Source organism: Liolophura sinensis, chromosome 10 (assembly GCF_032854445.1).
Source record: "Liolophura sinensis isolate JHLJ2023 chromosome 10, CUHK_Ljap_v2, whole genome shotgun sequence".
Classification (NCBI taxonomy): Eukaryota; Metazoa; Mollusca; class Polyplacophora; order Chitonida; family Chitonidae; genus Liolophura; species Liolophura sinensis.
This window is the reverse complement of record NC_088304.1, coordinates 27,502,617-27,530,035: the sequence shown is the minus strand read 5'-3', so window position 1 is coordinate 27,530,035 and position 27,419 is coordinate 27,502,617. Positions and strand designations below refer to the sequence as shown.

Sequence of the window (27,419 nt, the reverse complement as noted above, 5' to 3'; positions counted from 1 at the left end):
CGAACAGAGTGTTGACCTCTGTGTAGTAAAGCATCACTGGAACGCTATGCCGAAGACACCAAACACGACACCCCACTCAATCACCTAAGACGAACACCCGAACCTACTAGTATTTGGCCCATGCACCATATCAGTGCCAACCAAAGTAGCATCCATTGTACTGAATGTAAAGTCTTATGCTTCACTCGACTCAGAATTCATCCACGGATATACATCTAATGAGGCATACGAATGGATGTAAAACGGTATGCATGTAAAACCACCAATATGTAAATTGATTCATATTTTCGGCATTCTGTCCCTTCTTGCATTCAGCTGTATTAGTCGTGTCCAAACGTCACTAACGACTTTACCATGGTGAAATAAGGATTTCGGTAGGCTTGGGAGTCTTATAGCAAGTACAACCTGGTCATTCTTCACCAAATAATTCCAAAAATACGATACAACATTTAGAATGTTTGTCATTGTTTACTATTTATTTCTTCAAAAATACCTCCATATCAATGTACACATGCGCAAAACATACAAAATTCGCACGAATAACAATACGTCATCAGAAAAAAAAAATAACCAACCAGAGAAGTGTTTGTTCTGAAAACGACCAGACAATTTTTTCTCTCCACCCAGCGTTCTCCGGATCCACCAATCAGGACTGGAGCAAAAAATGTCCCCTCACTATTTACAGGCACTTTATTTGAGGTAAGATGCAAGGCACTATAATCAACGAGGCACTTTTCTGGAATATTACAGAGACGGCCTCGTCATTGTGAAGGAAAAACTTACAAAATCTTATCTTATTGAAAATTTTGGCAAAGAATGTAAGATTTGGCGCCAGTACAAGAGTCTGGCGTGCATTGATGTGATATTAATTGAACGTAGCAAGGAACACATGGCTAGAACATCGTAACTGGGCTCACAAAAGCGTGCTATTTTTTAAGGTTACACGAACAAACAATTAAATACAGCGCAATCTCATCAGAGTGTTTTTGTAAATTACCCCGCCGAGAACTAAACAATCTTGCAAAGACTATTACATACAAAGGAGAAAAGTTCACCTCAAAATAGAACACTTGAAATAACTAGCCACGTTATTATCACATGACAAAGGGTAGGATCGTCTGTAAAAAGCCACGGGAAGCTAAAATGCGCTTCTCAGTTGCTTCTTTGGAACTAATTAGAATAAATAAATATATTCTTCCACAGACACACAAAGTTTAGTCCGACAGCTGAACTGAAATTCCAGATCAATTTGCTGATCTTTTGCCCAAACAAGAGTTAACATTTACGTGTAGATACATGTACACTTCCTAGACACTTCTACATGACACAACATTAAAGAAATAATTTACAAAGTCAGCACCATTTCACAAAAATGTTTCGTTTCGTTCTTTTGGCACTGTATGTCATTTGCTATAGAAAAACAGATGACGATGAATAAAATAACAAAGGGCACAGCCTCGGCTCCCCAGTTTTGTGTCTGCATAAATTAGTTGTCAGTCCAGGTTTGCACTTTCTGGGTAACCCACGAAGACAGCTTCGTGTTATCACATCTTTCATCTTCCTCATCTCGTATCTTTCACATCTTTCATCTTCCACATCTTTCTCGGACCAAATCTCATCGGGATGAAAGTTCACGGTCAACACCAAGAAAAATGGGCTTAGTTAGGCGGGGTCACTGGTTGGGACTTCACCTCTGAAATTCTACAGAGTCCATTGTAAGTGTTTAGTCTCCTAAAATACTTCGTCTAAATATTTCTGCCCTGGTTTTAACTGCCCGGGAGAGAGCTGTTTCAAGCTGGGAGGGAGAGAAAATACCACGAATCCACAACGGTATGCTCTCATGAAAAATACGCCCTCTTTCTCCCCCGTGAGGGCATCCGGTAGACCGAGATTCATCAAACCATAATGGGTATCACACACGTCACGAATTTCGTCACACTACACGTCATTCCTGTGCCCCGGTCTGCTTTGCACGTTGGTAACCATCATGGTCACGTGTTTCAGCGATGAATATTCATGAATGCCGTTCCAGAGGATGCCGTTCCTCACGAAGTAGTTCGAATGCGATCCTTTGGTGTAATAACGTCCATTCAGGTGGGAATCAAAGCAAGTATTGAACCACCAAGCGCCATGATAGTGCTCCGCGCAGTTGTCATAGTTACGTCCGTCGTTGTCCCGGTCGTACGTGCTGAACGGCTTCCCGTCGTGTTTTTTCCATTGTGACGTCAGTGAATCACCCGCGTTACCATGGTAACCCTTTACATTAAGGGTGTAGAGGTTCTTTTCGTTGTCCACCTTGAATTCGTCGTAAGAGGCATGGTAACGTTTGCCACTCATGTCCTCTAGTTGAATAAGAAGTTTTGTGTCACCTGCAAAGTGGAGTATTTTTATTAGAAGAGGACTGGAGTATATCTATTTCTGGCAAAAACTAAGCAGCGGTGTCAATAAAACTTTGCCGGCTCCCTCCATCTATTTACATGACTGTCCCCGTACAATTGAAATGTTCCCTATTTGTAGCGTAAAATAGTCCCAAATAAACAAACGCAATACATGTATATTGAATTAGGTACGCACATGTGGAGAGAACTACTTTCTTATTTGCAATTATTAACAGCACATGTTTTAGGTACAAGTGTATGAATATTTAGGGCATCAACACAAGCTGAAAAAACCACACTTTAAAATATAGACTTTGTCGCAATACAGGAAATGCGACTGATTTAGACAAGTACCCATTGACCGTCGTGTGCGTAACATAGCGACAACATCCTATATATCACCACCCCCACACAACCTGTTACAGTAGTTATCATACAAATTGAAACTAATGTCGAGTTATTAAATGACACTTTTGACTTCTAACTTTTCCACTATTAGCAGATGGTAGCATCATTTTTCTAGGTTTCCTGCCTGCGTGTTTCCGCCAACCCATTCGCAGCACGATCGGGTACACGATAAACAAGTACTTGGGTTTATCTGACGTGGTAATAATTGTTTCCTGTAGAGATACGTAAATCCAAGTTCGCCTTTTGCGTGCATTGCTTTTTCCTTGTGCAGAGAGACTGGGTGTTGTCGGCATATTAATGCTTATTCATTACGCTGGTGATTTTCATCATAAGAGATAAATTAAGCACATTATTAGGACAAGCAGATAATATCTAGGGCTTTTAAGTAGGCCTAAGTAAATAACAAGAGGACGCCCTGCACTCGCTGCAGATGGACATCCCAAAAGACGTGTTTCCGTCTTGGACATACTACTTAGAAGATGTCTACAGCACCGTTATAAAATAAATGTATTATGAATACAAAATAGCTTCCAAGATTCAGTGAACGGCACCAATGATGTAAAACGCAAATGGTTTTTGAACAGCAGAATTCTAAATGATGTAAGGTTTCCTTAATGATAAATTGATATGTCCAGAGGCTTGAAACGCATTTACTTTTTTTCTGCCGTAACTAATTTCTCAAAAATAATATTTAAGACAAAATCAGAGCGCTATTTTTCATCAAAAACCTTATTTATGAGAGAAAAAGAGTAATTTTTCTCCACAGAAGATAAAGTTACAGGGGACATACACTGATACCAGTTTGCAAATATGACACATCCTACAAAGTTTAATTACGCTCTTAAATTGATGGATTGTGGTACACGGTATTCAGGACTATTTTTTTTCTCAACACTAGATAAAGTTACAGGGGACATATACTGACCCCAATTTGCAAATATGACACATCCTACAAAGTTTAATTACGCTCTTAAATTGATGGATTGTGGTACACGGTATTCAGGACTATTTCACTTATAGCTGATGAACTTTCCAACGACTGGAAGCAATATAGGATTTTGCCGGGTAGGAAACGTGTCTATAAATTTGTCCATGTAAAATTTTCAAGATTGCCTTTTATGTGAGTACATTGAGGATGCCATACCTTGGTTAGTGAGATAATGGATGTTGTCATTTCCCAGCCAGAATTCGCTCTCCAGATTCCCGAAACCCTTTTTGTAGTCGTCCCACTTCCGGTAGAAGTCGACGGAGCCGTCCTGGCGTCTCTGGATAACGGTCCAACCTGGAAATACGGATACAAGATATAAGAGCGTGATACTTGGAAAATGTTAAAATCACATGATTTACAAGGTATAGCGCCACAGTCCAATTCTCTTAGTGCTAATACTTTATATTTGGATACATAAAGTGAACTAGATTTCTTTTTTGTCAAGGTAAACGAAACGTTCGTCAAAGGTACATACAAATAAGCCTAGTAATAAATGTGGATGCGGACTCCTCCTCAAGCGTATTAATTGAAACTGAGGTGAAAATATTTATTTCCTCATTTAGAAGACGGGTCTTGGTTGAACACTGCCTGTTACAGGAAATTATCTTCAACCTTCATAACCTCTAGTCTTTTCACACAGGGGACTTGGTGGAGATCTATAGAAGATATTTAGATTACCACCAAGCCTGGCGGAAAGAGACTCAGATAATGATGGGAATATCTTTGTCTCATCTGCCGATTCAGAAGTAAAATAGAACAGGTGTGCTGGACAGCCCACTGACCTATATATTTAACAGACACTTTGATCTGCTCAGATATTTTTAAGTCAAGATTAAATCGAATCTACGAGGCAGGAGAGTTTAGCAGATTGCAAACAGAATTCATATATGTTTTGAGAAATTTCAAACGCTAGCAAAGAGGCGTAACGATGGAAACGGGTCCAAACCCGCCAGGCCATTAAAGCTACAGACATCTTACTTACAGCCTCTCTGCACGCTCTCTTTCTTCACCTAGAGAGCGGCGCATGCGCTGTAAGGAGTGTGCCTAACAGATTCTCTGGCATAAAATCCCAATGAATTTACGTTTTTTAAAATTCAGATTTAGATTTGGACTGGATTGGAGCGAAATGAATTCTACCACTTCTGTCATCGATTAGTCCACGCTGTGTCAATGCATGTTCGAACTTCTTTATCAAAGGTTACCCAAAGATTTCAGTTCTATCCTGGCACATGAGTGATAATATAATGGAGAAACGTCCTGGGAAAAGACAAGGTTACCAGAATTGTTGAAGACTTTGCAGAACGCCTTGAAAGGTTCCGGTGAGCCCTCGGGTTGAATCATGATGTAATAATCTCCAATAAATCTCATCCCTCCGCTCCGATATACCTCGTCACAATCTGCAATGAAGAAAAAAGCACAAAAGTGAGTTTCAGAGAGAGTTTGATGTGACGTGGTTGGTGTCAGTGAACTGTTGTATTTTGTGCTGTCGTTGAAAAGGATGACGTGGTCAAAGCTCATGATTAATGACTTAATCAACCAACCACGTAAATGTACTCATTCATACATTCATCATCGTATTGTTTTCCTGCATAAACCCAGATTCTGCCCGTGGATTAGGCATCTCCGTGGTCTGGGCCCTTTATATAGTTTTGCTGTTGTTGTATGTTAAATGTGATGAAAAAACAGCATTTTGAGTGACGTGTAATAAATTGCAATTAACATCAGCGCATTTTGTTAAAGTAATACTGCTTAAGCCAGCATGTTTAGGGCGTGTAATTTGCTACTATTTAGGCATTTACATGAACAGTTAGAATAAAACCCTGACTGATGTAAACTGACAAGTGGCTGTATTTCACTGGTTACGAGTGAACATTTGTCAACTATCACACTCTCGTCGCTGCTCTGATTTCAAATTCCATGTTGTACGTCCATAAATTCATTAAATTCTTGTTTATGGCAGGAGATAAGAGCTGTAGCTTCGATGTATACCAGGCTACAATCTCTCTAAGTAGGTATCAAGACAGGTTAACGAATCTACATATAAGTGTAACGGACAACCTAGTCTATAGGACTCGGGTCCTTTCTGCCATTGTCATGACGTTTTGGTGACGTTTCATGACAAGTTGGTGAAGTGTATAATACTACTCTTCTCGGGCAGAGGCCTGTATCATTCGTCTTAGTACCTCTGCTACAAGAGCCGCCCATACATCTGATACACATGGCAAAAGAACAGGTTTTAAGTATGGAGGTTATTTATGGTTCATTTGTGGGCGATAACTTCAGGTATTGCGGATGTAGTTTGTTTTTCGTTTGAAATGCGAGGATCGATAGTCCACAACCTGCAACCAGTTGCATAAAATAAAATACATAATACATAAAATCAGGTACCGCAATGTTAAGGTTTGATGGCATTTTTTTTTACCCGTTTGCAAAGGTGTTTTGCTCGTTCCTTGGCTAACACAGATTACGTAACTTCTCACTGGTATCAGAAAATTTATCTTTCGACATAGAATGGAAGCCACAGCTTCGAATGAGCTGTCGTTGAGAGAGTCGTAGTGTTGTCGTAGTAAGTCATCAATGATCGATTCGGTTTGAACCCGAGTTGATTCTCACGTGAAAATGAGCTTCATTCAGAAGTTCTTTATAAACATCTAGTTATATTAGTCTTTTTTAAATTTCCATTTGACTTGTTTGAGCCTATTCATTCTCTTTGGGTCAAAGTCGTCTGATTATTTGCCTGACTATTTGTTTCGGACTGCCTGCAACTTGATCACCCTCTCAATCGTTTGCTACTGTGTGTTCCTAAAGACACAGCATGTCTAAGATTACCAGCTTACAAAGTTAGTAAGCTATGACATGGATGTATCTGACATAGAAGTGAATTTCACCATTTATCCGCACAAAGTACCTATCCGGGGTAGTAATTTTTAACAAATATGGAAACAAGGTTGTGACATGTCTCTATTTTATTCTCCGTACTGTTGATTTGAGTTTGCAGTGTTTTGCTGGTCTTCCTTCGGTTGGACAAGATACACAAAACAGAACATAGCTCAGAGAAAGCCAGCGTGGGAGGTGTTGACAAGATAGTACAGAGAGCTTCCTGTGTATATATATAATTACGACAACAGAAACACAAGAGGCAAACGTCCTGTGAAATGTTATGACGTAAAACCAGGCAACACAGCCGAGGACGAAGGAAACCACGCCATAGACAAAATTCAAAACAAACCAAAACAAAACACAACAGACATGGCTAATTATCGTTCGATACTAACATGGATGCGTTCTAACAACATCTACGAAGTATTTTCTAAATATTCGCATCCTATTCCCTCAAACCATCTACATGGTGCAAGACGTATACGAAGATTTAAGGTGATACAGATAGTCATTAGAGAACTTTGAGATGTTTCGTCAAAGTGTAGAAATCTCATTTGGCTCTTTAGTCCCACCGACGTTGGCGGTTGTCCAAACCGCAATTCATTACAGCACATCTGGTTGTTATGACATTTACAGCAAAGTGGCGTGCGTTTGGGGGCAAGTGATACGGCGACGTAAGAGCCAAGGGCCAATCGGGCGCCCGAGAGCACGGTAAAATTACCGGCAATAAACGTTTGTGAATCATAACCGGTTGAGGGAGTGGAAGCCGGACTCGGTGCGATAAAAGTCCGGAATGGGCTAGTGAAGAGTGCAAGGTGGATCAGCATAAAGGCAACCCGATAGTTTGGTGCAATGTGTATAGAACGCCTTAACTGCGACATGGATCCGCGGTAAACCGAGTAAGGTTATTACCCCGAGCTTTCTTTTAACATGTTAGCGAGAAAATTACCCTAAGTGCGGGATAAATATCCTGACAGCAACATAAAAGTGGTAAAGTGAGATAAGTTTTCACGTCGCACTGACAGCTGCAGGAGTTTAGCTTATCCGGGTAATTGTGAGTCGACTTACAGGGGTCAAATCATAATTAACCCCTGACCTTGACATCGACCTTCTAAGAGGCCGATAATACAGACCCCTACAGCAGCAACACGCGATTACATCGGTGCGAGACGTCCTGCACCTGTTATCTAAACGCAAAATTTTGCACAAGCAGTCATTTTTTCCATTAGATCATTGGGGTTTTAAGTACTACTTAAAAATATTGCATGTAAGCCTCTGCGATGGTGGTGAGGATGGATGGAAGAAAGCAGACACAGAACGGATATACAGTGCTCCCCCATAACCCCCTACAGAAAATGTAAATCTGCTGGAAACTAAATTAGAAAGTGAGACCTCGTTTCTCAATGGCCTATGGGTTTAGAGTGTACCAGCTTGTTATAAAACTTAGCCAACGATTGCCCATTTTTACCCGAAGAATGAAATATTACAGTGGATTAATAGACGGTCAGCGCGATACATTTAAAGTTTTCAACCACGGAGCTGTTTTTATTTTCGCTCAACAAAGGACTAAAAGACTGTTTGCTGTATGGTGAATGACGATTGATTTTAAAGATGGGTATCAAATATCTTTAAAAGTTTACAAGAGATCAATGTATAAACGGATTTCGTCACATGTACATGACGCAGCCGAATGTTATAAACAGCGACTCCCTTTAAAGAAACTCCAGATGGCTTTTATGTAAAGTGCCACAGGTTACCCAGCCAATACGCGAGGAATTAATGTCGGTAAAAAGAAGGCAAATAAGCCTCTGATCTCTGGGCAATGAAATACTGCTATCTAACGCCATGAAGAAACACATGGCCGTGTAAAAGTTATATGAGTTAACGTCTAGCGTGGAGAATGTTTAATCAAAGTATAAGCAAAACTCCACAGCAACACTCGTAACAAGGCTGCAATCAGTCACGTGGACATTAAACCGAACTATATTCCTACAGCCAGTGACACAATAAGGAACCCAGACGCTTGTTCTGAATGTGAACCCGTCTAATACTTTTGTCAGAATTGTTCAAACACAGCGGTAAGTTTCAAAACGGTTGCATGACTTGTTATACAAACTGGTGTTCTTGTATAGAGTAAAACTCCACGGTGTAATTACTGACAAATCCGTTTCCAAGACAACGCATTTGAATGCTTTTGAGTTGTTATTCTGAGAAAGAGTCAAATAAAACTCTGATCACAGAGCTACTTGAATCATTTGTCATTCATGTCAGCTCAACCACCATTAGTTTCCCATTAGCAGTCTCAGAACTTCTCATCATTTCCCGAGGTGATGAAACTTCAACTTAAGAATCCACTTTGCAAATATGCCACTACCTTTCCTCCCTGCCTCATCAGATTGCTAAAAATAATACACACAACTTAACGCATCTTCTACAAGAGAGGAAACTCGGAGTATATGTAAGTGGTTCGCCAGGATGAGCTACTTGCTAAAATTCGGATCCGCTCCACTCTGGTCAGTGTTTAAGATGACTACTGAGTTCGTGGAAGAGGCTGAGGAACTACAGCTTCTTCGTCCTTTAAGGTGTCTGTATGGAACACCAATGGTGTTATTATACTGGTTTATATGCTTTTTTTGAAAACCACTTCGCTCTAAGATATACATCTTAGTTTCCATCTACATCGACTTGTGACAAAGACTTGTGAGATGAGGCAGGTGCTAAGCTAGCATCTTCAGGATGAGTCCATCAAACATAAATATGCTCCTGTTACGATTTACATGGTGCTTGTATCAGTGTGACATGCTATTTATTTATATTCAGGATGCTGATATCACCGTCAGTTGTATTTTGCTGACCCGTAGAACTGTGGCTAAGTGTTTGACAAAATTGCTCGTAATGTTAAGAGGATGTAACCCCAGTTTTATTAATGGAACTGGTCTTTGGGAATTAGACTTTGGATGTAAATTTAATAGTTGGCGGCTTGAAATGTGATTTGGATACTTAGCTTACTATAGCGACGAAAAGATAAAAGTTAAATATTTATGCCAAACAAGACAATATATCACTCGAGGTCAGGACGATGGCTCGATCCTGGGTTAGGTCAGATTTGGTTCACTTCTGTGCAGATTTGAGACCGTATCTCACATAACGGTATAAACCGGGCGTTCATAAAGAACAGATTTATCGCGCCCACTTAACAACGGCCCCTGGGCATTGGCGAGGAATGTTAACTAAGAGCTTGAGAAGCGCCACACGACATGTGCTGAGAAGTGGTTTACCGACGATACGCAATGATCAGACCCAAAGGTCAGGACCGGGTGGTAATGTCACGAGAGACTGCTCTGGCAACTGGTCGCTCTGGTAGCTGCGATTTCGAGTGTGTATCCTAGTTTGTTTGAGGGTACCTTTCACTATCCCCAGTCGGAAGTAATACTGTCTGCCCTTCGTGGAAGGTACCATAACACAGGGTTACGCCAGGGGTTGAGGAGGACGAGAGAGGTGCCGGAGGGCAATATTTACCGTTATCCAGCTGTTTAGGCTGACACTTTATCTTTTCTACCAACCAGCCAGGTTGATAACGAACCGTAGATAACCCAACAGCTAGGCTTTGCATATAATTTCCAAAAAAAAAACAAAAAAAACATCGCTAACATATATAGCAGAGCTACAGTATACATGTATTAGCATCAAGGCATAGTTTACATCGTGGAAAGTCCTGCTAAACCGTATCCAACATTTCCATTAGATGTATGTATGCCTTCGGTTGTGGTAAAAAAGCGACCTCAATGCATTCAGTGGAATATCCTAATTCATCGTTAAAGTCTCTTCAAATCATATAAGCAATTGACTTTTTCGTACAAGTCATAATCAGCACAGAAAAATATGTTACGCCTGATCCCAGTCAATTCGTACAGTGTTCAAATCGCATCGCTGTGTTGAGGTTTACACAGTATTACATATCAACATGCTTTCATTTATTTCCACGAAAATGTTACAACAACAAGGACACCTCAAAGTCGTTTACTCATACCACACAGACAGGCCCAGTAGCATGGCAAATTTTACTTCTGAAAAAAAACTAAACTTTAAAGATATATAAAATAACGGTTAACCGGTCAGCATTTCCTTGTTCCTGTTTCTCCATAACCCGAGATATACAGTACATAATTAGAGGTGGGCATAAACCTGTTCTGCTCGGCACACATGTTACGTGTTGAATGCATTGTGTCTGGCAAAGGTTGGCCAGCTACCAAGTAGGACAGAAGTAGAACAATTGATGTCTACACGCCATCGGCGCCAACCACTTGTAGATACAATGTTGGCAACAGATATATGGTTGCGATTTTTTGCTTAGTAACAATACTAAGACTAAAAGTAGGTCATCAGCGAATTGTGTCAATGACATAATAACAGTATTAACTAAGTTCACGTAGTTATATCACCAAATCCAGCATAACCTCTCGTGAAGGGAATATGGCAATGTGATGAACGACTTCTTTTTTTGCCAAGCGATTTACCTGCTTGAGCAGAATTAGGGCGCGATAAGTATGTGTTTAAATCAAGAACACTTTTTCAGGTTTGAACATTTGGGCAACTTGGTACGTCAGTCATTTGTTGGTTTCGTCTCAACTAAATTTAGACCAAAACATAAGCGATGTGCGTTAATGCGTGTAAAACGCTTATATGCTAAGGTAGCACAATACATAAAGCACAGCATGTTACAAACAATACGTACGAAACAACAAATCAGGCAAGATGCATTCTTTTAAAAGCCAGTGTGTATCTGTTGTGCCGTTTTCATTGGAATGTACGAGTATAGATAATGCTAGTACAATACTGTGCATGAAGTCAGAAAATAGGGTACCTTAGTTAGTGAACACAGTGGATAATATCAGTATCCATCACACAAATTAGCACTCATCTGAACCGACAAGTTAAATCAGGTACCAGAATCTACCGGGCATGGGTTATCTACGTAACCAGCTGTCAACTGCTTGTTGAATCAGTCAGTGAGCAAGCTTCTAATGCAATCAGACATTCTTCTTCTTCTTCCTTGTAATTCCAATTCCCTCCGGAGAGAAATACGCTCTGAAAAAGTTCCTGGTAAAACTGCTGGCATGTTGATGTGTTTCTATTACATTCGCTACATGAGATACTGCGCGTTTCTATCGAATAAGAACAGGCCTCTGCTGTTAAGGAACCTAGGGACAAATTACCAGGCATGTTTTTTCTTAGCTTCTGTTACACAAAAATGCCATTAATGATATATATCATACCTGATAGCTAACTTGTGTCATGGCTTTTTCATTTACCAAAATAGAGACCATACATAACACAGGTGCAATAACACTACATGCTATTTACTAATGGAGAGAAAGCTGAGAGGTTTAACTGTGAAAATATTTGTAAAGATCAGTTAAATGAATTAATGAGAAGAAGAGTAATTAGTTGATTGATTAATAAACAGAAACGGCTACGGTATTGCGGGATGAAACAAACGCTAGGAACAAAAGATGTCCCCTTGCCGGTAATAGGGTATATAATTTATACGAGCTAATCTCTCCAGACATTCGCCTTTCGAAACTTTAAGTGGTGTAAACGGTTATGTTTTCTCGCGATATTTGACAAACAGCAGGCAGTGCGGTAACGAAACTGGACAGAAAGCCTAAAAACACGGCAATCACCGTAGGCCTACAATGCTACAAGGTGATGATGTCAGTGACTTACAGGCGCTAGATATGGTCTTAAACGTCTTCCTCTGCAAGACACGCTGTCAACGATACACGTGCATATCGGTGTGTCTTACAATTATGCATAATGAATGATTCGATTAAACGAGCAGTCCACTAACAATGTAACCATTTACCGTTCATGAATCAATGGCGCAAGATAGTTCGTTGTGCGGGAGTATTTATTGCATTTGTACCCACAACAAACAACTGAATTTTTTGTCAATAATTCCGTTAAGACAGGCCGTTTGTTTCCTAAGATTAGTCGACTTGTCTCTCCCCGGGCATATGTGTAACAGTGGTTTATCACTTTGGCACAGTGCCATCTACCGGGAGACGTTTGCGGACCCCGGAGTATAATGGTTGACCCCGCGCTTTAAGTGCAAACGTCAGGCTACGTCACGGTCAGAATACAGGCTCACAACCGCCGCGACACATCTGCATACAGTCAAACAAACACGGGTATCAAGCCCTACCGACCAGCGTTTGAAGAGCCGGTCTGTTACTGGAAATAGCACAGGAAACCAAGAGAGTTAACAAAACCAGGCTCTGACTAATAACAAACGCAGATATTGTTTACCTTGAACTAAATACGAAAAATAGATCAGACTGACCATCTGTAGGGCCTAAAGACCGCCGCATGTAGTGATGGGTAAAGCTGAACTGGAGAATATATGGCCACATCTTTAATTTCTATTAACTACAGCGTGAGGCCAAAGAACAACCACAATGGGTGTGCGCATCTTTTGGCAGACCTATACCTGTTTTCATACGAATACGGCTATGTGCAGAAATTACTTAAAAGTAATATCTTTAAAGCTGAATCCTTTTCATCTACAAAGTAGCATATTGATGATCTACTGGCGTTAAAAAAGCCCCATGTTGCTGAAGCGGTGAAGGAAATCTATCCGCCTTCATTGGATTTTACAGGAGACAACAGATAGTCCTGATGGTACATCTTATTTGGATCTATATCTGTACAAAGACGAACAAGGCCCCCTTTCACGCCGCCTTTACGACAAAAGGGATAATTTCAATTTTGATATTGTAAACTATCCTTATTTGGATAGCGATATACCAAAGGGTCCTGCATATGGCGTATACATATCTCGCCTTGTAGCATTTGTCAGATCTTGCGTAAATTGTGACGACTTTAATCTGCGTCACAAGTTGTTAGTTCAAAAACTAGTTGTCAAGGATACTCCATCAAACGCCTTCATTCTCAGTTTCTCAAATTTTACAATGAGTATAACACTCGTTGGTAGGTATGGACAGAGGGTTCAGAATCTCTGGTGATCTGCATTGTGATCAACCACATAGACGGCGCTGTAATCCTCATGTACATATCTAAGGCGTTCATGGTATTTTACAACATAGATGAAGCTGGTTGCCGAGTGTAACCGTCTATCTTGTAGACAGCTTTTATACAGACCAGCATGTTATGTGTAACATCATAGATGACGGGCATCATTGAAAACTGATGACTGCTTCTCCCTTGTGTGTTACCCGCTTTATTTCCTTTTTGTATAATTTCTTACACATCTTTGTCTTTGGGAGCTAGCGTTAAACGTTGGTTTGGAAATGGATCTTGCAATTATCGACTTGGAACGCCCTTTACGGACTGCGACTGGTATTCGAATGTCGGACATGACACTTATATTAATTGTAGTTGTTTTAAAAGAATTATTGATTGCATATACTTTAGGCTGGAGAAGTGAGGTCTATAGTTTTAGGATGCATAAAATGTGACAGATCAGAACTGAGCAACTCGTACGATGACAGAGACTGTGTTGGTGTAAAACGTTTCGAGGAAATTCAAGACACCATCTTCGAGGAATGGTACTGCGTGATATCTGGCCAGAAATCAGTCACAGCTGCCATTTGACAGTGGTTCTGCCATCAGCCAATAAATCTAGATTTCTATTTGCGCACTTAGTTGTAAAAATTTCAACAGACACATTCGCTTTAGGTCCTAAACTTAAGTTATGGTACGTAAAACGGTGTAAGAAATGAAGAGCATAAAATTGTCCCACTTTCTATCCATGCATAAATCTGATGTGACTGATCGTTAGAACTATATTCGGAGGTATCCATTATATCAGCTACAGATAAGGTTTAACCCCAAAGAGATTGTGGCTGTGTACACGCCAGTCGCTACCTACTAACATAAGCTGTGAAGTATTTGACACCCAGATTTCACCACAAAACAAAGTCGTCAATGGGAATAAAAGATCTATCCCTCGCGCCTTTATGTGGATGACATCAACCTGGGTGGTAAAAAAGACTGAACAGTTTTTTGTATTCTTACTCGTGTTGCTGTTAAAGTTCCATCCACAAGAAGCTATTATAACCCCTCTTTTTTCGAGCACCTTTTGAGGGATTTATGATGAACGCGCTAGAGCATTACCTGGGCATTTTAATTGATTTATCACACTGTGCCTAAGTTAATGGTTGTACGCAGGGGCTTTCGGTCGACACCCCACCTGAACAACTGAGGCGTATCGTTCGTTTTTCTCTTCCTGAAAAGAAGTGGCTAAGCATTTACGGCTTTTACTGCAGAGTGTTTTTAGTTCAGCAACTGTAAGTTTAACAGCTTTTCCAACGAGACACCCGCGGTTATGTTTGTTCGGTACCACAGCTTTACTGCCATCAAAGAGGCAATTAAACAGTAGATATTTCAACGCTCTTACGCCGTCAAAAGGTACGTCGCTCGCTTCTGACAGAAGAGCTGAGCTACAGTGAGTATACTTTGGCAAGAAACAGATATTGCCAGATACTCTGAAATGATCTATTGGAAAAGAACTGTAGTTCCTCGCGTCACCAGTCAATCCATTTGAAAGTTTCAGTGGGTTTGCTCCAACTAGTAAAACAATACGCTCTCATTTCAGAATTCGATTAAATATATTTATATAACAGTTGAAAACATTTTTCTACTACTGGTTTGCTTTGAGTAACAAGTCAAGACTTGAAAAGCCAAGGATGTGATCGTCCAATATGAATGCATTCAAGGACGTCTTACTTAATTGATTCAAATGCAGTGGCCATGTAGTATTAGCTGTTCCAAAGACAATCTTGCACATATTGTCAGAGGGGCAATCATCCTCGGAAGACTCGCACGAAAAACAGCGCTACGTAGGTTGCTACTACTTCCCTGGTGCATATCAATTCAAATTTCACTTCCGCCTAAATACTGAGCGATTGTTAACCGCCTCATTCTACGTTAATATTTTTGAATTAATTCTTTATTTAAATAATTGCCGTATTCAGAATGGTTACCAAGCATCTAGCGGGAGAAATACGACCTCGGGAGAAATAATCCAGAGGACATGTATCCAAGTCTTCATTTCAGTCACCATGCACCAGTAGTCGCCGAAAAATTGTGCGTGAACTATGATTAAAGATGAACAGCATAGAAAGTGAAACCAGAGCAGCGACGACAATGTGATAGACGTACAGCATAGAAAGTGAAACCAGAGCAGCGACGACAATGTGATAGACGTACAGTATAGAAAGTGAAACCAGAGCAGCGACGACAATGTGATAGACGTACAGCATAAAGAGTGAAACCAGAGCAGTGACGACAATGTGATAGCTGCCAAATGGTCCAGCTTAACCGGTGAATTACAGCCTCTTGTCATTTTACCTCAGTTGAGGTTTTATTCTAACTGTTCGTGTAAATGGCAAATGGTCCAACGTAACCGGTGAAATAAGACCTATTGTCATTTTTACCTCAATCAGGGTTTTATTCTAATCGTTCGTTTAAATGCATAAATAGTAGCAATTTACGCGCCCCAGCACCGTGGCTTAAACATAATTAGGTGAAAAAATGCAATTTATTAGATGTCAGTGATCTAGAATTACTCAAAATGCTGTGTTGTCGTCACATTTAACATACAGTCGTTTGCTTATCGTTTTGCTCGCGTTGTACAAAGACGTAAGTACAAAGTTGTACAGTGTTAGTAACAAGTTATTATTCTGCCTTCAAGTTTCTTTTTCTGCACGTGCACCACATATTGTGGCGAGGCCATCTGTGGCTTGTTTCCTTCTAGGGATGGATATACGTTATTTGGTGTTCGCTGGGCCAAGTGTGTATATATATATATATATATATATATATATATATATATATATATATATATATATATATATATATATATATATATATATATATATGACATAGACCTGCACGTATATATATATATATATATATATATATATATACGTGCAGGTCTATGTCATATCTGTTCGTATGTCTTGATAAAACCATAAAGACATTGAATCATGAATTCGTGAATCCTGTTTTCTTGCGAGTTCTTTTTCAAAGATGACGTTGCAGCTGCTTAACGTACTAAAGGTCAATGTGATGTAAGAGAAAAGTAAAACCTTCAGCTTGAAACTGGGGCATAATTCTACCTATTTGTTCGCGATGTTTTCGATGTAGGTAGCTCCCAACATTAGGCCGAAACAACATGAGGCAGCCGTGCAAAAAGTCATAATCTGCTGACGGTGATAATTGCACTAAACTTTATACTAGATAAGTTAATACGCCGCAGGTTCATACTCAGTGGGTGCTTTTCCGGGGGTCCGCTATATCACACAGGTGTCACGGTCATAAACTGTTTACCATACGCAACCAAACATCACTGGAAATTCCTGGGTATTAAATGACATTGGATCAGTGCTGTTGATATGTTTTATTGCGAAAAGATATAAAGCTTGCAGCCATAATTTAGGCTGAAATGTCATCTGCCATCCGCCAAGCGTACGTTATTACAAATATGTTTAAAAATAGAGAAACTCACAGTGCACCTTCAAGCACGAAAAAATCCAAAAGAAGTCAGTTTTCTTCAGTGGCATCATTTGGTGGTGGGAGCAGAAATGCAGGTAACATTTTTGTCTGATATGATTTTAGAAAATAATCACGTTCTGATCGTTGATGAAGGTTGGGCAGAGTCACACATTACACGGACACCATGATATAGATCATGTACAAGCACAGCACGTCGAAAACCAAACGGTGGCTGAGCGTTTCCTTCTAATCCAATGATCGGGCATTGCCATAACCAAATAGTATAAACGCATCAATGAGCTTGTCGTGTGTTTTTGTTTGGTGTTCCATATGTTGTTACACGTATCAAGGTTGTTACTTAAAATCTTATTCATCACGAGAATTGCAGAGGAGACCAACTTTTTACTTTTTGGTCGTTTCGATTTCTGGTGCAAGAAATAAAGACTAACAAGTCCAGGAGATGTGGAACTACATATTTAAGATATGGCTAACATTCCTCCCCGAAACAGTCTAGCAAACTCAAGTTAAAGCTGGTGTTTTCATCGCAGTAGGCCAAGTGAACAGCTATTGCAGCTCGAACCGGAAGGTATCAGTGGAACTGGTAACACAAACATCGTTGGTAAGTCATTAGCGAGGTGCCCTATTTCAAGTTAACCAGAAGGGCAGGTCAAGAAGTATTATCGGGATCGTGGTCAGGGAAAACACAGTCTGTTATTTTATGTCGAACCTGGGGATTCTTTGCTTAATAGAATTGCCAGGTTTTATTTGTGTTTATTTGGTAGGTCTGGCAATCGCTCAAGGTGGAGTCAGTTGTAGAAGTACAGCAACTGCTGGGGTTATTTCTACATGTTATAACGCCAGTTTATGCTCTTAGTCACAAAGGCTAGACCATTCTCGAAAGACAGACATGCACATTTAGCGATCGTTATGAACAGAGGAAACCGCTAAAGACAAATGACTGATTATTTGAATGTGGTAACAATTGTTATGCATATATATCACTGCTTTGCTGAGTTATCCACCTTAGATAAGATGGTATCACTTAACACTTGTACTTTTGATAGGCATAGAAGCGCTGTAGGCTGATGGGAGTTTGTGAAGCAGAGTTCTTCTGCCTGTTTTCACAATGGCAATTGTTTTCTCAATATAGGATGTCAACTTAACGTAACTATGACGGAGGTCAGGGACACATCCAGTGACAAGGATTGGACGAATGAAATCATTTGTATTTGACTTGAATTGCTGGTGGAGAGACCAAGGCTGTAACGTTTACCTAATTCTGCTGAAAACGCGATAATAGGTGGCGCGTTCGTTGCTACTTTTTCAGTATATACATGATCCTTTAGAATAAAACCGTAAATGAGATAAATTGACGAGTGAAGGATTTCAACAGATGTCAACTGATCACTGCTCAGGTGTCCATCTCTATGCTATGATTTTTTATGTTAGACAGACCTTAATGTGTTATTTAGTGTTCTGAACGAATTAGGATTCATACATGAGCAAATATAACAGCAGCTTCTAGATTCATCTGAAGGATGTTTCAAAACTAATTAACTTAATTAATTAGATCAGATATGGATATTACATAATACCAACTTAAAGCACCAAAAAAATACCATCACTTATACTTATATTTTGTTTTAATATGCAGCAGATGGATCGTGTTATCTCATCGGGACAAACTTTAATTACTATTACATGTAGTAAAATACTCGTGGATCTTTTTTTTTATCCTGTGGTTAATAATGATGGTTTTCAAACAAAACTCTGGAAACAGTAAAAGAAAACAATATTTTAGAAAAGGGTTTGAAATATATATTTCGAAAAAGAAGAGTTTAATAATGCTGTTTGGAAGAATGATACATATATAGAATAGGCACAGAATGGCGCTGAACTAAAAGATTAAAAATTTCTGTGGCTTCAAATCTAACGTGCGGTAATCCAACAATATCTCGGAGGAAATAGTCACCTAAGAAAACTATCAAATAAGCGAATGTATCTCAATGCACGGTTGTTACCCAATATATATAAGATAAGATCAAACGTTTGTTGATGGTCTCTTCAAAGGGATGAATACAATATAGAGGGTAGAAAGGGGCTCCAGGGGGGCACAGCCCCAAAATGACATGAATGGGTATGCCCTACAACGGTACTTACACAACGCTTACAATGATACGATCGTACAATGGGCGATAAAAGAGGGCAACGAGGTATACACACATGCGCAGGCATTATCCAACGACTTTATTGACGGAGAGTCGAATACAAACATAACCAGCGATACGCTGTGAGCAAGAGAGGGTAAGGTGAAGCAGAAGTCACGATCATGGAGGTCCTGACGACGATCGAAACAAACACGCAGGACAAAGAGGCTATGTCGCGCACTACAATACAGTCAATGTGTTTCAATTGACGTTTTAAGCTGTTAAGTTTGGACATGGAGATAGTCGTCTTTGCCCAGCATGGCCACGGATAGGGCACGAAATTCCGAGGGTCGGGGATCAAAGCGAGACTCATGAGACGTCTGCCTCGGTCTCTCGGGTGGATCTGGCTACGTTAACAATGTCAGCCATGTGGTCGGCAACTGGCGAAGCTAGCTGGTTAACACACGTGGCCCAAACAACAATAGATTTCCGTAAACAAAGGTACAGCGTTTGCTAGCCGGGTAATAGTTGAGGAAGAAATACCTGACCGGGCCAATCGCCCCGGCGATTTCAGGCAATCAGCGGGCAGCCTCGGCAGAAATGCAATACCACTGACAGCAAGGTGTTTATTGACGCGCGCTGCCATCTTTACGATACGCCACTTTTTCCCCATCTGCTAGGCAATGCATGTATTCAGGAGATGATATTTTAGACGGCGTATGACGCATAAACAAAAGGCTTGGGTAGATAATTGAAACAAGAAAACTACAAGTAGCTGTTGGCGAAGGGAGCCAAAATCGGCGGACTTTGACGGTGTCAAATGGAGAATCCCCTAGTGTTTATCCCATAACTCAGAAACTGATTTCTAAACGTGTTTTTCCTGACTAGCATGTGGGCTTAATAAAATCGTCTAAAATAACAAGGAACAGGAAAGCGATGTGCAAAAGCTTCTGGCTACTTGCCCGCTTGAAGAAGAGTGCCGGGATTTTAAGGCTTTAATAGCGCCCCTTTCAGTCAGAAATCACTTCTACAATGGCAGGTTCCAAGAAACCCCTCGTATTTCCTTTTCCTACATATTACTCGAACCGACAGACCCTCAGCTCGTCATCGGTGCAAATACGTAAAACACAAGATCGCCCCAATTTAGGTAAAATGACGACCATGGTCCCATTTATCAACAGGCAATAGCTCCGCTCCATTGCAAGCAACGGTCGGTTTCATTAGACGGCATAACAGAAAGCGCCACATGCTTGTATAACCCATGTCACAGAAACGGTACGAAATTTACATCCTGTTCTGTAAAAAGCAGTCTTGTATTTCATCAGTCACATAAAAAATGGACGTTAAGCCATTTTCTGCGGGTGTTAGCTCCATAACAGTCGCTAATGCATTGGTCCAACAATGTTATGAATATATTGTTTGAATTAACCGCAACGTTGTCAAAAGCTAGTGAGGCCAGAAAATGCTTTCAATTACTTGTGAAGAACTCAGCTTATACAGTAATAATACAAGCAAAAGTCTGTTGATATGGCATGGTAAAGTTACCGATCAGAAATGCCAACCATAAATTATAATGAGTTTCTTAAACAATATTTAAGACACGCCACCGATGAACGAAAGTAAGAAGTTATGTAAAGTGAATCAGTCAATAGTTTTCAAATGCTATGTTATGCCGGTAATTTAACCAGACACCAAGTATTTATTGTCGGTAATTATGTATCTCAGTTTCGTTTTGATTGAAACTGTTCCTAGATGCATCATAGCGATTGGATTTAAGACGATGCATATACACATCGTCAAGCAACCCCCCCCCCCCCCCCCCTCCCCCATCCCCACCCCCCTCCCGACCGAATACTAGTTTGTTATCAGCATTAATCAGGGCGGGGTTTTGTCTGGGCAAAGGCAGAGGGCGACTGGTACCAACCAGAGGGCGATGATGAAAAGAGGGACGGGCTGCTCCGCGATAGGTATCTTAAATACATGTAGACAATATGACTGTGTGTAAACTCTGGGATGGAAATGTCAGAAGTCGTGTCACTGGACTGTTTACCGCACCAGCCACCTTTGACCCCTCCACTTACCGCGATAACACGGCGGTGCCCGACCTGACCACGTGACCACAGTTCTCCTCCATCCGCCCGGCCGCTATGGTCTCCACTACTGAACGTGGTGTCCAGGGCTCAGGCGGGGGTGGGAAGATGTGCGTGGGATAAACGACCTGGGTGATGATAGCACGGTTTACGCTACTTATCTGCACGTCAATTATGTTATTAGAGGTCATAGTCAAACAGATAAATATGGGAATGAAGTAACACAATTATGATTTATTTATACACAAATGCACGTTTATTATGGCCAAATTGGGCGAAATGCCAACAGGCCGGCTTCACTTTGTATAGTGTAGATCAACTAAGGATGCGAGCGAAAATTTTATTCCTTAACATTTATTGCTAGATATAACATCTATATCATGTAGCCGATATACCTCTAATATTTTGGGTAAGCTCAGAAGACGTTGCTTGCATATTTTGGTCAATATGTTTGTAAATGAATAGCTGCATTGTTATGATGGCATGACGCGACCTACGCGGCACTGCAGCCATGTCGTAGCGAACTTCTAAAGAAGTAAAGTACATGTAAATACAAAACCTATTTACTACAAATGGATGAAGCAGTCTGGGCACATATTGCTTTACCAAGTGAGCTGAATATAATAATATATTAACGTCTACAAATCCATTCCGTTGAAAGAAAAATAGAACATGGTCGGAGCAATACCCACAAATATTTTTGTTTTAGAAACAAATGTGTACGGCGGAACAACCAGCTGTTCAATCTTAGCTCCAAATACTAAACTACGACTGCTTCTATCAATAGCTGACACGAGGCAGACCACAGTCACCTAACTTTTGGAAGCACTGGTTCATACATTCAGGAAACCACCTTGCCTCCAGTGTGGATTACCGTGGGTTAGTTTTTCTGGGGTAGGTTTTAGTACATTACCGCTGGGGCAAGCAGGTCGGGGCACACACGGCCCAGGGAGCCAAGGTACTGGGGTTGTTGCGGTTACAAGGTTGACAGATGCGGCTATCTCAGACTAAACCCTACTATACACACCAATAACTTAGATTATTATCTAAACCAGGTTAGGTCTTAACGCATAACATGTCAAGCGGTGACAGGAGCAACATATCACCCGGTCTATTTATAAACAAATCTAGGTAGAAAGATTAACGGAATCGCGTCGAACGGTTGGTGTGTGCCGGAGTTAAGGGGATATGGTCAGGGGTGAGACTGATGAGTGGGAGGGAGGTGGAATAACCCGGGGGCATAGAGGCGAGGCGACTGGCAGGAGATTGCCGATGTTCGTCGCCATCGAGATCCTTGTGCTCCAGGAAACAAAAGTAGAAGCGATAATTCATACCACGTTTTCTGGCCCCGAAATGGGCTTCGTACGTGCTTCTGTGAGGTGGAGTATATAGAGTATAAATCCAGCAAGGTTCGAACTCTGGACCTCTTCAGCTGGAACTTATATAGGCACAATGGATGTCAACGACATCGTAGAATTGAGTCATCGGGTTAAAGAAAGCTTGAGAATTTACACCCGTGCTGTCGACGTTGAAAAGAGGCTTTCGCTGTTTTCAATGTTGTTCAACATCGTCTGAAGAATTTGAGAAAGACGATAACAAGTTTCTTTCAAGCTTTACTTCATATCATCTTATTCTTGAATAATACAAAACACAGCGTCGCAATTAACACAAATGTACCCGGTGCATCGACAGCAAGGCAAATCTGCGATTTTAGTCGGCAGGATCCGACATTGATCGGAGACTATGAGGACATTTGATTAGATACCAAGAAGATGTACACAGTTTTCTTAAGCTCAACTGACAATTTCTTCTGGAGTCTTAGGATAATATTTTCTTAAACAATAATATATTATATGATATAGCAAGATAAGGACAACAGTGTGATTGTTGCCAAATCGTCACACGTAGCCGATGAGGTACAGGAAAGACGTATAGTGAAATGGACGGGGTTCAACGCTATCTTGGTAGTATCTCATCCATACCGCGGCCAGGAAACTAGCACGGTCAAACGTCATAATTCAAGATCAAATTGGATCGTAAACGTCCACCTCAGTAACCTTTCTATAAATATGAACACATTCTATTTGTAAAGTAGCTAGTAACGATGGTGGGCAAAGAAAGTTGTCTAACGTAGCTATTAATTAATAATGGTTGGGAAAGAAAACTGCCTAACATGACTCTTATCGTGTATCTACAATACACCAGGGCAATAAAGCATAAAACAAAACACGTCAATAAATGGACACATGGTATGAAATATTTTTGAGCTCTTACCTCATTATAAAAAGGAAACAGGCGGTTCAACTATACTATGTTTTACGAGTAAAGGTATTTTTTAAAACTACAACCACTGTTCAAACCTGGTTTGTTTTTCTCCGCACTAAGCCAGTAGGTGTGGATTCCATGAGAAAGAAATCCGGCCAAGCACTCCCGTATGCGGTTTTTTCTGCTTTCTCGTTAAAGACGAGAAGACATTTGGAAGAGATAAACGTCAGGAGCCACAACATGTCGAATGAATCTCTGCTAGACAGACATGACTGGTAACCCATAGGCGTATGCATATTTCTGCTGCATCCTTTACGATTTGGGTGAACGTAAAAGGCACGAAATACAAGGTGGGATACCAGAGACAATAGGTATTTACGATTATTGTTAACGATGGCTTGACTGGAATTGACTTAAGATGGTTGGCATTTGACCTAACACTTAAAGTGTTCATATTATATGTAACAAGTTTAAAGGCATTCTTAATCATCATTTTTGCTTTTAATTGGAACATGGAACGTATATCGAGCCGCTTCTATCCATTGACGTCTTATACGAAAAATATAAATATATTTATTTCCTCAAAAGTATCATGATTGTTTTTAGGTACAGATTTTTACTAAATTGTTTGCCGTTCTAAAATGAGAAATAAATAAATCGTCTGACAAAAGCCGCATCTTATACCTTCATAGCTCTGGCGCTGCTGTGTGAAACCTACAGTTAAATGAAATCCAGATAAACCTCCTATACAAAAGCGTCGGCCACTTTTGCATGCTAATGATGCTTGATTACTCGAGATAGTCATGTAGCTACATTGTTTTGTACATACGAGAAGTTACAGTGGCTAATTAGGCTGCATGCCTGTAAGCAAAACAGATCAACAAACATTACGTAATTTACTTACCCTTTGGGTATGTCTCGGGTTCAACAGGAGTAAGGATTACAGGCTCCGTGGTATCCGCCCTAAGCAGCTGTTCTAGATGCCCCACAACCGCACTGAGGTTCTGCACCGTGTTCGACAGTACCGCATACTTCTCCGACAGAGAGACGAAATCGTCCCGCTTGTTGTAGAGGAACTGTCGCGTGTGTTGCAGTGTCACACTCTGTTTTTGCATCAAGGCTTTCGTTCCTTGAAGTTCTTTGCCCAGCATATCCAGTTTATGGGCCATCGCTTTTAATTTCGTCGACGACAACTGAACAGCATTGTCATTGTCTGCGGGAAGTTTTCCAAGTCTCTGTTCAAACACTTGCAGTTTTTTGTCCATCATTTGATTCACCTTTTGCATCACACTCTCACAGTTGCATCGTCTTCCACGCAACCGTCTTCTTTCCCGCCTTTTTAGCTTGTCGACGGCCTCGCTGGTCACTAGAACGCAGAGAAGTACTACTAGTCCAAACTCCAGGAACTTCATCTTGAACGCTGAACAGATAATCCCACAGAAAGCCTGGCTACCTAAAAGAAACACAAATCACGTGTACACTTTAACTCAACACCTGTACTTCTTCTAAGCTTCGTGAACCAGTCTTTGTTGCAGACCAGATGGTACTGGTAGAATAGAAATCCGCCTGAATCAGTGCGAAGTAGAACCGCAGTTTCAACGTGCACTGTTCGCCACCTAAGTGAATACGCTACATGAATGACTTCAGTAAAACGGAAGATAATTTATACTAGCTTTCTGACAGATCAGTCTCTTGTGCCGTTAGCGTGTGCAAGTTCAGCGGGTATCCTTAAGTTTCTGATCAACTCTCGGCTGTGACAGGCAGAAAAAGACCCCCCTCCCTCTGTAAGAATGTCAACTTGGGGGTTATGATACACAGGCCTGTCTCATATCGACTGGTAAATTAACTCCGATTTGTATGCGGGTCCCAACAGTTCATTCACACAAGCAGCTCATAATCCGATTAACAGTCAGGTCTGAGTCCGTGACTACGACCCCCCACGAGCGCGTCAACCTAAGCCAGACACCTAGGGATGTGTTAAAGACTAAAGAATATACACGAAACACCTAACTATTTGACAGCACTGCAGGTTCACTTCGCTAGCTTTATGTTTATTGTGTTCACTGTTGTAAATACTAAGCTCCAAGCGTTTGCAATATTCTATGATAATGATTAGAAAGATCACACCTTACGTACTTTAAGAAACTATGACAGTTTCCTGTGTAATCTATATCAGTATTCTTCCCTTATTTCTTACGCATGATTTATCATAGAAAATAATTTGTTTCAGAGACGAACACCAACAGATGCTTAAAATCTGCTTAGGCATGTGGGAAAATGTAGTTGTACTTATTCCATTCATCAGTTTGCTTGGAAAGTCCAGTCACAGTTCAACAAACTCTCATATTAAACACTGACATGATTAAGTATTTATTTAACTCAAGAATTTTTCGCTTCTGCGATGGCAGTCAGTTGTACGAGTAAGGGAAATGGTAGTACCAGGTTTCAACATCCAGAATCCCCTCATCTGACGTACAGATATGCACAGCGTATTGGTGGAAAACATGTGGTGTTCCACGAACGTTAGACTGCGCAAACTGTCAACAGAGCGACGTCGACCGCTTATTGTTACGAATGACCTTCGAACAGTCAGAGCGAGGGAATCTACAAGCCCCTTGTCCAAGATCGGGATTGAACTCGCACCCTGTGCGTGAAACTCTTTTAATCACTGGGCCACAACCCACTCTACGAGATGGTCATGGATATGCACGAGGACATCGGGCCTGACAGAGATGTATTATATTACTGATGTGTTCTCTTAATTAAGATTTTTGGAACTGGTGGAGATATAACATTTAGCGTTATGGGTTAGTCTTAACCATAACTATAAGACTCTAAACTAGTTTCTTAACTATAAGAAATAATTAAGCTTCTTCTCAGGTCTATTGAATCTATGTGTCGAAACAGAATTTCACGTACCAGCCGTCAACAAAGATGCACGTTCCAAGTCAATTATCGCCACGCCAATTCCCCAAAAACTAAGAAAGTATATATAATACGAAAATAGGGTAATAGCAGTCTAGGCTTTTAGGCGAATGAGCAAAAGCTGTTCACCATCTTCTTTTCAAGGCAATGCACTTCAACTACTTTTATAATAACTCATATTATGAGGGTCATACAAACATCTTAACTTCAAGCTTATACATGCAAGCTGTGCATTAATCATATAAGCTTTTTGTTGAAGAAGCTAAACGCTCAACCCTCGTGGATCTAACTCTTACAAGTTATAAAAGAAAACGACCACCCTATTGAATTTGATTCATAAGAACTCACCGAATCCTGGACAGAAAACTATGTATTTCAGGCTTACCTTGAAAAGTAGTCCCACTATTCTTCGCTCGCTCAGCCTGTGGATGATAAATGTATTCTGTTATATATCCGTGTGTGATTAGGATCGGTTCTGCGTACTATCAGCCTACGGCCCAAGTATGACAATCCAGTCTAGAGATCCGGGTGGTGTTGAGCAAAATGAACAGACGATCTCAAGGATGTGAACTATAACTGTACATGTCCTTTAAGGACGCCAGACTTTCAACAACTAGGCTACAATCGTTTGGCCTACATATACAAACACTATTGTGCTCCCATGCCGTTAGTTGATAAAACAAAGTTGAAAATCAAAGAAGGAACATGTTTGTCTGCAAATAATGTGTTTTCCTTAGATACAATAGCTATTGTGTGAGGCAAGTGGCTGAGTCGAGGAATAATTTGGGGCGATATTTATCTGTCGTTTGATGAGACCCCG

At 40.6% G+C, this 27,419-nt stretch overlaps 1 protein-coding gene across 1 annotated transcript; it reads right to left on the bottom strand.

The window, feature by feature from the left end:
- Positions 1–461: 461 nt before the first annotated feature.
- On the bottom strand, positions 462–27,103 carry LOC135476295 (fibrinogen-like protein 1). The gene is made up of 5 exons (XM_064756281.1): positions 26,985–27,103; positions 24,579–25,127; positions 5,052–5,171; positions 3,931–4,068; positions 462–2,369 (listed from the first exon to the last, which is right to left on the bottom strand). Exons 2-5 carry the CDS (start codon positions 25,084–25,086, stop codon positions 1,939–1,941), a joined length of 1,197 nt encoding a protein of 398 aa, XP_064612351.1. The 5' UTR covers positions 25,087–25,127; positions 26,985–27,103; the 3' UTR covers positions 462–1,938.
- Between the last annotated feature and the right edge of the window lie 316 nt (positions 27,104–27,419).